General features: G+C 39.8%; 1 protein-coding gene across 1 annotated transcript in view; it reads right to left on the minus strand.

Moving 5' to 3' along the window:
- The window catches only part of CKAP2L (cytoskeleton associated protein 2 like), a 26,730-nt gene continuing 11,189 nt past the window's right edge, over positions 1–15,541 (minus strand). Inside the window, exons 5-9 of the mRNA XM_036103785.2 lie at positions 14,490–14,697; positions 9,937–10,092; positions 4,378–4,441; positions 2,608–2,797; positions 1–1,215 (exon numbers count right to left, since the gene is read on the minus strand). Of these exons, the coding sequence (XP_035959678.1) occupies positions 990–1,215; positions 2,608–2,797; positions 4,378–4,441; positions 9,937–10,092; positions 14,490–14,697 (844 nt within the window). The 3' untranslated portion in view covers positions 1–989. The remainder of the gene's footprint in view (positions 1,216–2,607; positions 2,798–4,377; positions 4,442–9,936; positions 10,093–14,489; positions 14,698–15,541) is intronic.

Here is a 15,541-nt window from a genome sequence, read left to right on the forward strand (position 1 = left end):
TAAGCAGGAATGAACAAAATTTAATTTTTGTTTTAGATAATACTTAAATATTAAGAAAGCTAAAATTTAAAAATTCACAATATGCAATCAAATGCACAATATGTTGGCTACGTTTTTCTATACATTATATTTACATAATGATTCTAATTTTACCTTTCCAAGAACAGTTGCCCAGGAGGAAGGAAAGGCAACTTATAATAGTCTCTGGGGCTTATACTGTCTTCTCAGGCCAGGTGTCCTACAGCAAAGAATTGAAGTGAAGCAGCAAGTGACCCTCCCCTCCCGTCTCCCCTTCTCCCTGTTGTTTTTCTTTGAAGCATTCTGAATAACAAATGCACAATTAGATTTGGATATAAAAGCTAGACGACTACCGTAGTTCAGAACTGTATTTCATTGGAGAGGCCCTGGCACAGACAGGATGGGAATTGCCCCCTTATCTATAGGGACGCTGTGACAGAAATCAGAATCGCACATAAAGGTCATCTGGGATCTCTGAGCAAAAGCATAGCTAGCATCAGCTCCGTAAAATGAGGGGATTTGATCAGACAGTCACATGGCATCTGGTCCAGAAGGCTAGCTTCTAAGCTCCACTCGTCGGGGCAGGGAGGACTCGCCCTCTCTGCTAGGGCGGATGTAGAAAGGAAAGTCTATCATCCTGTGGCACCAGCCTCTTGATGTAAAAAAGAACTACACTGAGAGTAAATTAGGTCAATAAAGTGAAAATTTTTACCATACTTGTGCGGTAAATGAATATTCAATAGTTTAAAATGTATGTACTATAGAACTGTGGCAAACTATAGTCTTAAATAAACCAAAGACAGTCCCGTGGGCATATTAAATTTGAGAGTAAGCCCAGTGATTTACTAAATCCTGAGAGCCCACAGTCTGCCTGTCCATTATATAGTTTTGCCCAGGTCACCTGGACAAGGGTATTTCTTGTTTCGTGGAGGCTCTGAAACACTTAAAAAAAAAAAAAAGGCATTAAGAAATTATGACTCGAGGATTTTAAACCCTAATGTTACAGGCAAAGCCTCATTTTTACGGAATATAAAACACTCTGTTTCTTCCACTTCTAACAGCTCATTAAGAGAAGCCACTACTAAATCATGTTCCTGCAGCATTTCTGGGTAGCGGGACCCAGCTCGCTCAATCCTTGCTGAACGCCGCACCGGGGTGATGAGCTTCATGTCTCGTACTTCTGGCATTCCACTTATTCTGTGAGACAGAAAGATGCATTCAGAATCTTATAACTTCTTTTGAAATTCTTCTTATTATTCTGAATTTTTTACTTCTGTCCTAATAAAACACGGTAGACACTTCAATGAAAGTTGACATAAGGGTCTGTGTAGAGCAGCTCTTGTCCTAAGATGGTTCTTCCTTGATTGTCAGAATGAACTGGGTGGTGTCCATCTGCTCTCGGATGGTATAAGCACAGGGATTTATTGAATGAAGTGTTAAGTGTTAAGTGTGGTTTTTATTTGATACTTGGCAGTTGGTGTTCATTTATTCCATAAACTTTCGAAGAGTTGATAGGTTTTAAGGAAATTGGGCCAAACACCAAATGGGGTTGGACAAATGAATTCTAAGATTCTAGCTTTGACAGAAAATTATCAAAAAAACATCTTTTAAGATGGTGGACCAAACCACAAATGGAAACTGGAACAAACTGGGCATCTTCCTTGTAAACTTTAATGTGTTCCAATAAAAAGTAGCCCTGAGGATAGTTTGCAGAGAACTTTCCATGTAGTGAATCTGGTCTACATCTCACAAACCCACTGATTACATTAGCCCAAGCAAAACTTAGCAGGCCAGTCTGCTAAAAACTCTCATAATAAATTCCAGAGCCAGAAAGAGGTGGTTTTCAGATCTGCTTGCCTTCATCCTTCCATGAGTTGGCTGTAAAGCCAGGACTGAGAGAGGGGTTTAGGACTGGAAGAGGCCCGGCTGTGCTTTCCAGGGAACGAAAATATAGAACTGTGTGGTCGTGGTGCTTTTGTTTGGAATTCTCTTTTAAGATCACGAACAGAGACGGATGTTATATTAATGTTTTGGGAAATGGCACTGATACCTGACACAGTTCCTATGAATTCTGCCTTAAACTTATACTTATTCAAACACCAAACACTTTCAATAAAATGAGCATGCCCAACTGCGGAGCCTGTTCTTATAGGGTTATTCGCTGTCCCTTCCCTCCTACAGCTACAGAGGTTGGCCCTGCTTGGCACTCGTGTCCCCGCCTCAGGGCCTGGGAGGAAAGGCGGGTGGGATCTGTAAGTGCAGGACCGAATCCAGGAGGGAGGGGAAACCCATTCCGACCTGTCTCCAAACTCCAGCACCACCTTCCTCATGGCGGGTCAGGTCTCCTTGGAGTGCTGTGAGGGCGATGGTGTGTGCACAGAAAGGGCACAGGTCTTGATGGCAATGGTTTCAACCCTCCCCTCACCCTCAGCTCCTTTCCTTAATGCCAAAGATGGATTAGACCACCTGGTCCTCACATGACGCAGGGGTGTCCACAAACTGCTGCTACTCTGGATCTGTGGAAGTGAAACTGAGAACAGGGCTTGAGTTAGACCCATAAACACAAAGCTTACTTTAGAGTTTGCTTACCTAGGGATTGGGGCAATCTGTAATTTGATACCAGGATGATTATCCTGTTCTGCCTTGGCTATTTGGGGTGTTGCTATAACCTGTTCTCCCTCTTTCAGAGAAAGACAAGACTTTTCAGATTCCGTCTTATTGGCCAGTTCTGCTGTTGCTGTTATATTTGTCTCAGCAACTGAAGAGTCAGAGGTAACTCCTGTGTATGCAAGGTCAAGAAGAAAAGTAAGGTTTAGCAACTTAATACTAAAACTAAAAGTCAATAAAATGAAAAATCAATATACACAATGATTTCCCAATTTAAAAAAGAGTAACCGATTTGAAGTGAGAGGTATAGTTTTTCCTGCCCAGCCCTCTAGAAATGCCCTGCTACATCAGGCCATCCTTCTAACCAGCCCTCCAGATAGCCTTTGGGCCTTCTTGGCCCTTGAGATGGATCCTTGATAGCTTTTCAACATTCTGAACACATCCCCACCTCTTACTCGCTCTTGAGAGAGGTTCCCTTAGGGACTAGTCATTGTTCTTTTACCCTGATACCATACCTTGGGGCAATTTCCTTGACTCACTAGGGTTAACTCACTTAACCTTCCAATCCCTTCCTACCCAGGGATGACCACATGGCTATTACCTTGGGCAGTGGGCGAGAAAATGTCTTGTGTTAACATAATATACATGGTAGCTCAATCACAGCAACCAAAAGGAAGGGAAGGAAATTAGACTGAGGTAGGCAGATATTGTGGCTGGAGGCTAAGACCCTAAAAGAGGTCAATGGGGGCCAAGAAGTGGGAAAGGCAGATTCCTGTCTTTTTTCTTATCCCTCTGAAGAACAATGCCATGAATTATAAACAAATATCTGAATAATAGCATCATTCCCAGTATAAGAGTACCACTGAGTATATCTACTCTGTGACCTTATTCCCAAAAGTAATAGGTTAGTTAGCTATCATTCCACATGACTTGATTGTTCCCCGAAGTTCAACCTGTCTTAAAGGAAGAACATCTGTCACCTTCTAAGATCAGAAAAATAATCTATTTTATTTTCTCAAAGTAGCTTCTTTTTCTTTCCATTCATATAACAAATATAAGCAATTATAGTGGGCCACTCACTGTATTTGGCACAGTATTTTTCAAAGAAGAGTTTTCTAAAGGTTCTGACCAATGACAGCAATGGTTAGCTAAGTGAAAAGGTTCCTGCTCCAGCTATTTTTCTTTTTTTAAGATTTTATTTATTTATTTGAGAGAGAGAGAGAGAACACAAGCAGGGGGAGCAGCAGAGGCAGAGGGAGAAGCAGGCTCCCCACAGGGAGCCTGATGTGGGGCTTGATCCCAGGACCATGAGATCATGACCCAAGCCGAAGGCAGACACTTAACTGCCTGAGCCACCCAGGAGCCTCTGTTTTTAAAGGCTATAATGTGAATTTGGATGTGTGAGTGCTGGTGGGTTGGTATAACACAGAGGCATCTCTCTCTTCTGCCTCAGTCTTGTCTGAGAAAGAGCTACTTGTCTTACCCCACCTAGCACTCCAGGGAAGCAGGACACCCTACTCTAGGCTGCTCTTGTGAAAACAACCTATGTTTGGTGTTGAGCAGTATATTTACTTATAATAATAGAAATAATTCAGCTGATGATGATGGCTGAAAAAACCAGGCTATGGAAACCAAGAAGTGAGAGGGATTTCAGGGGACTTAAAATTCTTTTCTTTTCTCTCCTATGTGTTCCTCCACGACTTTTACTTGAGCAGCTGGAGGGAGTAAATTTAAATACAAAAATAATAGTACCTTCTGTCGTTCTATTTGGGTCTTGCAAAATATTAAGAACAACTTCCCGTAACTCTTGTATCGGCTGGAAGAAAGAAAATACATAAACAGTATTAAAAACATTCATGGAGAAAATGATCTAAGGAACTTTGCTTAACAACAAATGAGCTTCTTTTTATAATAGAAAATGTTTCCTTTTTAAAAGTCTCTTATCTGACTATAAGTAACATTTAAAAAGTTTCAGATTTATAGCTTTATGTGAAAAACGAAGGAACAAAGAAAATGTTGGTTAAATGCTGGCATGCTTGACTTTAACGAAGAAATGCACATATGGAAAGCTGTCCGTAGTGACATTTCTCTAAATCAGTTAATTTTCTTATTGATTTATATGATCCCACTGAAGATGTGTCCCCACATAAAGATTCTGGCCCAAAGATGTAAAGTTAGTTATACAAAAATGCAGCATACGTTTTTTTCAGTCCTAACTGAATTTTTGTTTTTATCATAAAAGTCATATCTCATTACAGAAAAATTGAACAATAGCCAAACTTAAAAGGAGAAATCACCCATAATCCAATCACCCAAATACAGCCTTTAGTTAGCATTTTGGATATTTCCCCTAACCTTTCCTTTCTTTCTTCTTTTATTAATAACTTAAAAAACATAACATTAAACATAACATATAAAATACAATATTAAACATAACATAAAAAACAAAACATTAGAAAAAAGCCATTATTATTAAAAGTACTTTTCTGGTAAAATTATCTGAGATAGACTTCCTTTTTCAAAGTATCTAAGCCATGCCATGAAGTAGAGTACCATAAATGAACTGTAATTTCTCATAGGAATATTATATTTGGAGCTTTGTCTTTCTGATCTGGGATTCTGTATCAAATAAATAATAGATGTAAACTGACAATAGAGCATAAAAGCAAAGCTATTTATACATTTTCACTAAGTCTAATGTGCTTTAAGCTTAAGGGAATGGGAATAAATGTACAGAATATATTGTAAAAAGTCTGAATTATATAAAACATTTATCAAACATTTTACATTTTTACAGGTTTCTAGTTAAAGACGATGGATTGAATATATATTTGTTTCTAATCCCCATGGAAACTCTAGTGAAATGATAATGGGATTAAAGGAGGCAATAACTACAAAGAATAGAAGAAATAGCAACAAGATCTGGAAGCTAGAATGTAGAAGGAAGAGGTAACCAACTTAACCAGCTTGAAAGAGCTGAATCCTAAGCTGGCAATGTGGCTGAGAAATGACATGATTCAACCCCAGGGCCTTTCTGAAAGGCTCAAGAATGAATGGTGGGGTCAAAATCAGGAGGATTCTTGAGCATCTGTTCAGCAGTCAGACCTCCAAGTCTTTTTTTTTTTTTTTAAGATGTTATTAATTGAGAGAGAGACAGAGCACAAGCCGGGGAAGAGCTAGAGGCAGAGGGAGAGGGAGAAGCAGACTTCCTGCTGAGGGGAAGCCCAATGCGGGGCACAATCCCAGGATCTTGAGATCATGACCCAAGCCAAAGTCAGATGCTTAACCAACTGAGCCACCCAGTCACCCCTCCAAGTCTTTATCCTAACAGAAAACTGAAGATGTATTTTCCAAGTCTCTGGGGAATATCATGCACTACTGAGGGTGGGGATGCCCACTGAAAAAAAAGGTAAATGAAAGTTTCCATGCTGAAGGTTGAGACTCCCAACTCTCTTCTCCCCCACAACACTAGTAGCCTGGTTTCCAGCTCCCAGGAAGAGACTGGAAGATCCTTCTTTAGACAATATGGCCAGTTCTAGAGGAAAGATCTGAAGACACTGATAATGAGGGTTCTTCAACCAATTGGCTCAGCCAGATCACCCTATGGTAAAACCTCATCCATGTGTCCAGAGCTTTTTCTTTCTTTCTTTCTTTCTTTTTTTTTCTTTTCTTTTCTTTTTTCTTTTCCTTCCTTCCTTCCTTCCTTCCTTCCTTCCTTCCTTCCTTCCTTCCTTCCTTCCTTCCTTCCTTTCTTTCCTTCCTTCCTTCCTTCCTTCCTTCCTTCCTTCCTTCCTTTCTTTCTTTCTTTCTTTCTTTCTTTCTTTCTTTCTTTCTTTCTTTCAAGATTTTATTTATTTGACAGAGAGAGACACAGTGAGAGAGGGAACACAAGCAGGGGCAGTGGGAGAGGGAGAAGCAGGCCTCCCGCCAAGCAGGGAGCCCGATGTGGGGCTCGATCCCAGGACCCTGGATCATGACCTGAGCCGAAGGCAGACGCTTAAAGACTGAGCCACCCAGGTGCCCCGTCCAGAGTTTTTTCAAATCCACCTCTTTGTATACAGCCCAGTTTTTACTGGCATCTGAGTAAAGCCTTTCATTAACAATAGAAAACAAAAGAAAATAAAACTACCACTACCATCAACAATAACACAAAACAGAGAGAGAAGAAAAGCATTGGGGGGGGGGCGCCTAGGTGGCTCAGTGGGTTAAGTGTCAGACTCTTGGTTTCAGCTCAGGTCATGATCTCATAGGTCATGGGATTAAGTCCTGAGTCAGGCTCTGTGCTCAGCAGGAGCCTGCTTGAAGATTCTCTCCCTCTGCCCCTCCCCCATGCACACATGCACGCTCTCTCTTTCAAATAAAAATAATAAAATTAAAACAAAACCAAAATAAAACCACCACCACGACCACCACCCCCCCACCCCCCACTACCACCAACAATGAAAAACAGAGAGAGAAGAAAAGCACTGGAGAAGAAAAACAGACAACACAGATAGAAATGGGAATGTGAGGGTGGTGGTGAAAGGTCCCAGGATGACATGCAAAGACGGTGGTAAAGAGCAACCTGTCAAGACTGGAACATGTCAGAAAGTTCTGGGAGAAGGGTCTCTAAGAAAAAGAAATCGATACGCTATCTGATGTTTTAAAAGTATTGAGAAATTTTGGACCTCATCAAGATGAAAAGCTTCTGCACAGCGGAGGAAACAATCAACAAAACTAAAAGGCAACCAATGGAATGGGAGAAGATATTTGCAAATGACATATCTGATAAAGGGTTAGTATCCAGAATCTATAAAGAACTCATCAAAATCAACACCCCAAAAATAAATAATCCAATTAAGAAATGGGCAGAAGACATGAACAGACATTTCTCCAAAGAAGACATACAAATGGCTAAGAGATACATGAAAAAATGCTCAACATCACTTGGTATCAGGGAAATACAAATCAAAACCACAATGAGATACCACCTCCCACCTGTAAGAATGGCTAAAATTAACAACTCAGGAAATAATAGTTGTTGGTGAGGATGGAGAGAAAGGGGAACCATTTTGCATTGTTGGTGGGAATGCAAGCTGGTAAAGCCATTCTGGAAAACAGTATGGAGATTCCTCAAAAAGTTAAAAATAGAACTACCCTAAAACCCAGCAATTGTACTACTGGGTATTTATCCAAAGGATACAAAAATGTTGACTCAAAGGGGCACATGGACCCCAATGTTTATAGCAGCACTATCTGCAATAGCCAAATTATGGAAAGAGCCCAAATGTCCATCAACTTATGAATGCATAAAGAAGATGTGGTGTATATATGCACAATGGAATATTACTCAGCCATCAAAAAGCATGAAATCTTGCCATGTGCAACAACGTGGATGGAACTAGAGTGTATTATGCTAAGTGACATAAGTCAGAGAAAGACAAATATCATATGATTTCACTCATATGTAGAATTTAAGAAACCAAACAGATGAACATAGGGAAGGGAAGAAAAAATAAAATAAGATGAAAACAGAGAGGGAGGCAAACCGTAAGTGACTCTTAACTATAGAGAATAAACTGAGGGTTGCTGGAGGGGTGGTGGGTGGAGGGATGGGTTAAATGGGTGATGGGCATTAAAGAGGGCACTTGTGTCACCACTTGGTGTTACACGTAAGTGATGAATCACTAAATTCTCCTCCTGAAACCAATACTACACTATATGTTAACTAACTTGAATTAAAAAAAAAAGTATTGAGAAATTTAGACAATTAGAGAAAAGTTCGGAATCAATTATATACTAATAAATACTCAGAAAACTAAGCAAAGGGAAAACAAGACAATAATTAACTTCAGGAAAAGTAGAAAGTCATGCTTGAAAGGCAAAATAACCTTAGTATATATTACATGGCTCAATGTATTCATGTATTTCTTACATATTCATAACAATATGAATACAGGATTATTCATAACAACAGTGACCAGGATTTCCATATGACTCTAATATGAAGGATGGCAAAATTTGCAGGGTGTGTCTCTTGGGGATACATGCAGGTGTGTGTCAGAAAGACTTAAATTCTTTTTTTTTTTTTTAAAAGATTTTATTTATTTATTTGACAGAGACAGAGATAGCGAGAGAAGGAACACAAGCAGGGGGAGTGGGAGAGGGAGAAGCAGGCTTCCCGCCGAGCAGGGAGCCCGACGTGGGACTCGATCCCAGGACCCTGGGATCATGACCTGAGCCGAAGGCAGACGCCCAACGACTGAGCCACCCAGGCACCCAGAAAGAGTTAAATTCTTATCCTGCATAGTTAGAAGTCTACAAATCATGTCTAAAACTGAAAAATTAAAAAATAGCAATATAAGCACACTATCTGAAACTATCCAGATGAATATGAAAATAATCAGTTTGCTCTGGGAAGTGGGAAATGGGAGGGGAGGGACACAGAGGCCTTATGGAAAGAAACTTACTGAACAGTTTTGACTATTTAAACTATGTGCATGTACAACTCTGATTTTGAACAATCATGGGAAGAGGTATGGTAGAATATAAAATGACATGGCAAGTGACATTTAAGTGAAAAAGTTATAAAACTGTTGGATGCAGTCTTTGTGAAAAAAGGTTATATGGAGACAGTGGTTTTACTATGTTTTAGAATTAAATTTTTTTCATGTACTGGCTCTGAATTATTGCTCTATGAATATTGGTATGTTGGGGTTAATGTATTTTTAGGTTTTTTATAGTGAGGTATGATTTTGTAAGTACTGCACACTGATGTTGTAACTTTCCATGCTATTACTTTCCACAAGTGCATATTTCTACAATGAGTGTAAAGTGAGACACACTCCCTTGACAAGAACAGTGATTCTATTAGTTTACATGAAACACTACTTATACCAAATAAATTAAAAAAAATTTTTTTAAAGATTTATTTATTCACTTGAGAGAGAGAGAAACAGAGAGGAAGAGAGAGTGCGTGAGTGGGGGGGGGAGAGTCAGAGGGAGAGGGAGAGAGAGAATCTCAAGCAGACTCCCTGCTGAGTGGGGAATGGGGAGCCCAACACGGGGCCAATCACATGACCCATGAGATCATGACCTGAGTTGAAATCACGAGTTGGACGCTTAACTGACTGAGCCACCCAGGCGCCCCTCTAGCAAGTACATTTTTAATTAAATGTACATAAAGGACATGTTGTGCTTCATAATCTGTTTATAACTTTATGAAGTGAATTAGAAGTTTAACATAACATTGTATGACTGCCATATGGCAAACAACAGACAACTCACATGAGAGAATTTTCAGGAAGTCATCCGCCCAAGACAGATACTCACTGTTGCCCCGTTTCTAATGGCCTCTTCGTACAGCCCAATAACATCAAAGGTGCCTTTACTTGCCAACAACTTTGCTTTACAGATCCAGAATTTAGCAAATTTTTCGACCTCAGGAATACTGGACAATATGGTAAATATTGCATTAGAAGGTACACCCTGTAAAAAAAAATACCCAGAGGTAATTATTACCATTTTGCTGTTATTCTCATATCGAATATTCATCGGAGCAGTTATGCAGAAATCAGTCTGATCACTTTTTCTTAATTTTTTAAAAAATTCAATTTTACTGAGGTACAGTTTACATATAATAAAATGTATCCATTTAAACAGTATATTTCAGTGAGTTTTGACACTGGTCTTCAATTTTAAGAGTTACATGAGGCCAAATAGTAAAATGTTTTTCATAGCTGAAGGTAAGGAGTATGTTTACATTTTTATGCAAAACCAAACCCCAAACCAAACCAAACCCTAGACTAATCAACATTCATATATTTCTTACATATTCATAATAATGTGAACACTGAATAGTGAGTAGAATTTCCATATCTCTCTAACAGAAGTATGAAGGATGGCACAGGTAAGCAAGGGTCATAGGGGTGTGTGTTGGGGATCCATGCAGCCTATATAAAAAGGGCTAATTCTCACAAAAAGTATCTTTAAAATGTCCTAATTTGGTCCCCTTCTGGCTTGTACCCAGAGCGGGCAGTGACATGGACCAGGAGGAATATGGGGAGCTACCATGACCAGAAACCAAAATACTGGCACACTTAGCTAAGCAGCACCTCCTAGTCCTCCTGAGATGGGGAAGCCCCAAAGGTAAGCTCACAATCAAGAATCATCAATGTTTGAGAAAATCAACACTACACGAAAGAGGCATAAAACTCAACAGAGTTGAAGAAGAAATCAACGAGCTGAAAATTTGGCTGTGGAATTCTCCCAGAACTCAGTGCAACAGAACAAAGAGATGAAGAGTATGAAAGAAAAGTTAAGCATTCTGGAGGGAATATCTATTACTCAGGAATTGCAACATCCATCTAAGAGATGGAACGTTCACCACGACCGATCGGACATTAATTTCAACAAATTCTATCAAGCAGAACACATACAGGCTACATTTACAATGCAGTATAATTAAAAGTTGGAAGAAAGTCAGGAAAAACAAAACAAAACAGAACTCTATCTGGAAGTTAAAAGATATTCTTCTAAGATAACTTTCAGGTTAAAGAACTCAAAATGGAAATCTCAAACTATTTAGAGATGAACAATAATGAAAATGCATGTCAATTATTAACCTATGGCCTCCTAGCTCCAAACCAACCTTTTATCCTCTGTTTTGGGACCCTGGGGCTGGAATTCTGTAAATCACCCACTGTTTTCACAGCAGCTCCTTGCTGGGCTCTGCCAGTGGGGGGAGCTAGAGGGAGACTGTGGGGATGGAGAAGAGAGGGACTTCCTCTTTCCCATTTGCCTTTGCTACCTCAACAATGGTCCTTCACTGTGGCAGCAGTAGTTGGTTCTAGCCTCCACCTCTTTTCCTGGCACTTACAGATCCTGCCTCACTGTGCTCTTTCAGAGGCAAGAGCACCAACTGGGTAGCATCCTTTCCTCAAGGTCTGAGTCCCAGCCCTGCTGGGCCCCTCCTCCAGTTTCTGGTACCAGCATCTGCTGGGTAGTATGGCCTCCTTAGAGTTGGAGTTTGTTTCTCCTAGCTTCTAGATTCTAATACCCTCAACCTCTCTTTGTTCCCCTTAGACGCAGTGGGTGATAGCCACTACCTGAAGTTAGCGCCTCTGTTACCTCAGGTTCCTATTTGCTGTCAGCTCTGTGTGTAGTACCCATATTTCCTCTGATGGTCCCTTTACCATTTTTGTGCATGCAGGCTCACAAAGTGCTTTCATGTCCAACAGCCAGCATCTGCTCCTCTTTGTATGTACCAGAGAGTCAGGGTGCCTGGGAATTTTTGTCTCCCCAGGGGCAGCCATTAATCAATGCCATGGAAGTATTAATACTATAGCTTCTTTGCCCCTGATCAGGATGACTCTGAGAGGTCTGATCCAGTCTCCAGAGCTCCCCTGTGGGATTGTGCCACAGTTATATTCCATGGATTTTGCTTGATACCACATCCCACTTGTCTTCCTTCCCTTCCTGGCTCCACATCCCCACTCCCCTCTGTTTTCCTTGGGATCCTCTTCCTAATAAGTTACTTTCACACAAATTCTCCTCTTAGGGTTTGCTTCTAGGGAACTTACATAAGACATTGTGAAAACAACCTTTACATTACATTCTTTCTATTAAGATACCTGGTGCAGTTTCTGTTTTTCTGAGTTGACTTTGACTAATACAGAACATTACCTAATCAAACATAAAGGGTATGACCAAAGCTAAATTCAGAAGCAAATTTATAGCATTAAAATGTATTTTAAGAAAATAAGACTGACATAAATGATTTAAGCTTTCAACTAAAAAGGCTAATTAAAAACAATAACATAAAAATAGATGCAGACATTGATGCAACAGAAAAAAAAAAATCAATAAAACCCCAAAGATGGCCTTTTAAAAAGATTGATAGAGAAATCTTTAAATAAAAGGCACAGGGGCGCCTGGGTGGCTCAGTCGTTAAGCGTCTGCCTTCAGCTCAGGTCATGATCCCAGGGTCCTGGGATCGAGCCCCACATCGGGCTCCCTGCTCCGCGGGAAGCCTGCTTCTCCCTCTCCCACTCCCCCTGCTTGTGTTCTCTCTCTCGCTGTGTCTCTGTCAAATAAATAAATAAAATCTTTTAAAAAAATAAATAAAAGACACAGAAGTACTAAAATTAGCTTGGGAAATACAAAACCCAAATAGACCAATGACCACAGAAAAAATTGAAAAGATATACCCCAAACTATGCCCCATAGTCCAGATAACTTTATGAGCAAGTTCTTACCAAACCTTCAAAGAAAAAATAATTCTCATGTTGTATAAACTATTTTCAGAGTATAGGAGAAGAGGAAAATGCCCAACTTATTTGACAAAGCCAGCATAATACTAATATTAGGGAAACATAAGAAAAGACAACCAAAAAAAAAAAAAGAAAAGACAACCAAAGAACATATATAAAAATCTGAAATAAAATAATTGCAACTCACAAAACTATATACTTCATTTCTTTATGTGCCTACATGGTATGTACCTTCATAAAAGCTGTCTGGATGGATAACTGGCAATAGTGGTCAGCTCTAGGGAGAAGCCTGGGATGCATAATTGGTGTGTGTGCATGCGCAGACGGGTTCGGTGGGGAGGTCTAGTCATTTTCTGTATTGCTTGAAATGTTTTTATTTTTAATTCTATTTATGATTATGATTATTATTATTTTTTTTTGGAGAGAGGGGGAGGGAGGGGCAGAGGGAGCCAGAGAATCTTAAGCAGGCTCCATACGCAGGTGCAGTGCAAAGCCTGACGTGGGGCTCAATCTCATGATCCTGAGATCATGACCTGAGCTGAAATCAAGAGTCTTGACGCTTAACCAACTGAGCCACCCAGTTGTCCCTGAAATATTTTTTTAATAATTAGAATGTATTCATGGGGGTGCCTGGGTGGCTCCGTCCATTAAGCATCTGCCTTCGGCTCAGGTCATGATCCCAGGTTCCTGGGATCGAGTCCCACATCAGGATCCCTGCTCAGTGGGGAGTCTGCTTCTCCTTCTTCCTCTGTAGCTCCCCCTGTTTCTCTCTCTCTGTCAAATAAATAAATAAAATCTAAAACAAAAAATTGTTAAAGAATGTATTCATGCATTTTCTTTAATACAATGAAAATAAAAGAGCAACAACAAAAAAAGAATTGAACTTTAATTCCATAAAAGAGAAATAATTAATGTTTAACTGAATTGTGTGAAAAAATTGCCTGCAGTAGACCTAAATTGAAGGTTTCCTTTTTCTGTTGCTGTCCAACACCACCAGCCAAAGGACAGAATGGGTTTGCTTCAGGCAAGGACCTTAGTATAGATGTCTACCCAATTGTTTTTTATTAATATATTTTTCCTTCAAAGCATCTCCTAGGGATCATATCCTTTGCTTACCATCTCCTTTATCCTTATCTGCAGAATCCCAGATACAATTTAGATGCCATTTATAGCTACCCAGAGTCATCAGGATAAATTAATTTTACACATGACCTTGCCTTTGACTTCAGCTTCATGTCCGAATGTCAAGTATTTACTCCTTGACCTTAATGCCTAAAGAAGGCAAAATTCCTTTTGGATCCCTTGAGAGGCAGACTGCTTGGGTTAGTTTTCCAACTTCTTTGTGCCTCAGTTTCATTTGTAAAGTGGGCATGGTAATAGTTGTTATGATAAATGTATGAGATCATTTAAGTAAACTGTTAGAAAAGTGCCTGGCATATAAGAGCCTTTATTTAAGTGCATGCCATCATTATTATTACTATTCTTCTTCTGTATTAAAAAGAGCAGATGAATTTCTGCTTAGACCAAGGTTATCTCTCTTACACCATATTTAAGAAAAATATTTTAAAAACTCTAAGACTCTAGGCCAAAGCTTTGGGAGCTTATCCTCCTTACCTCCTCAATGAGCTGCAGACATTGTGTTAGAGTGTTGTTAATTTTATTGGACAGTTCAAGTTGTGCTTTCTTTTCTTCATCTTCTTCTTCCATACTCTTCCAGAATGAAATATTCATTTCCTCTATTATTTTTCTTTTTGTTTTAAGTTCCATGGGAGGCCGTTTATAGATTTTCCCCTTGGATTTCCGCCATTCTTCCAGTTGTTTCCTGTTATAAAATTAAGAGTGGGGCAGGGTGAGAAAATGCTTTAGGTTTCTTTTTTGTATATAGTCACACTTTCAAAGTATAAGATATGCATGGATTGAGTACCACTACATACCTTCAACTACACACAAAGTCAGGAGAATGGAATTAAAAACAATTTACAAATGGGTAATGGCAGCAATGGTTGCCCCTACCCTTCAGAAGGCAGGCTGCAGAGGGATTACTAGAATCTCAGTCTTCAAATTCCTTGACTTCATGATTATTCTTCATTATTTTTCCCTAAAAATTTTCATTTCACCTGTATATTACTTCTGGTACTTGCTTTCCGAAGACATCCCTCCATCTCTGAGATCACAAACTCAGCACTTCATTTATCTTACCATAAGCTCTCTATCTGCCATTCAACCAGACCCACCAAACCTGCATTCTGTCCTTAGTAGGGTCTTGGCCAGAGTGACCCACTTTGCCCAGTTCCTCAGCCCTCTCCTGACCACACATGACCCCCTTTCTTCCTAAACAAGATCAATAATTTCAGGAGTCTTAAGTAGCTAGTCTCTGATGGTGGCCAAATCTTAATCCTCACTCTCCTCCACCATTCACATTCTCCGCTCCTCCTTCTAAGCAGTCAATAGACCACGGTTGGAGGAGGCACCAAGAGGCATGGATTCAAGCATGTGAATGTAGGCTCTTCAGCTTCTTTAAATTACTACATGTTTATAAATCACAGATGTACATTTCAAGCCAGATTTTTTCCTAGAGACTTAAACTTTATAAAACCTACTGCCTAGTTGGTATGTTTTATTTGAGGTCTGGGCAGTCCCTTCAAATTTAATACTGTCTAAAACAA

Source organism: Halichoerus grypus, chromosome 10, assembly GCF_964656455.1.
Source record: "Halichoerus grypus chromosome 10, mHalGry1.hap1.1, whole genome shotgun sequence".
NCBI classification, from domain to species: Eukaryota; Metazoa; Chordata; class Mammalia; order Carnivora; family Phocidae; genus Halichoerus; species Halichoerus grypus.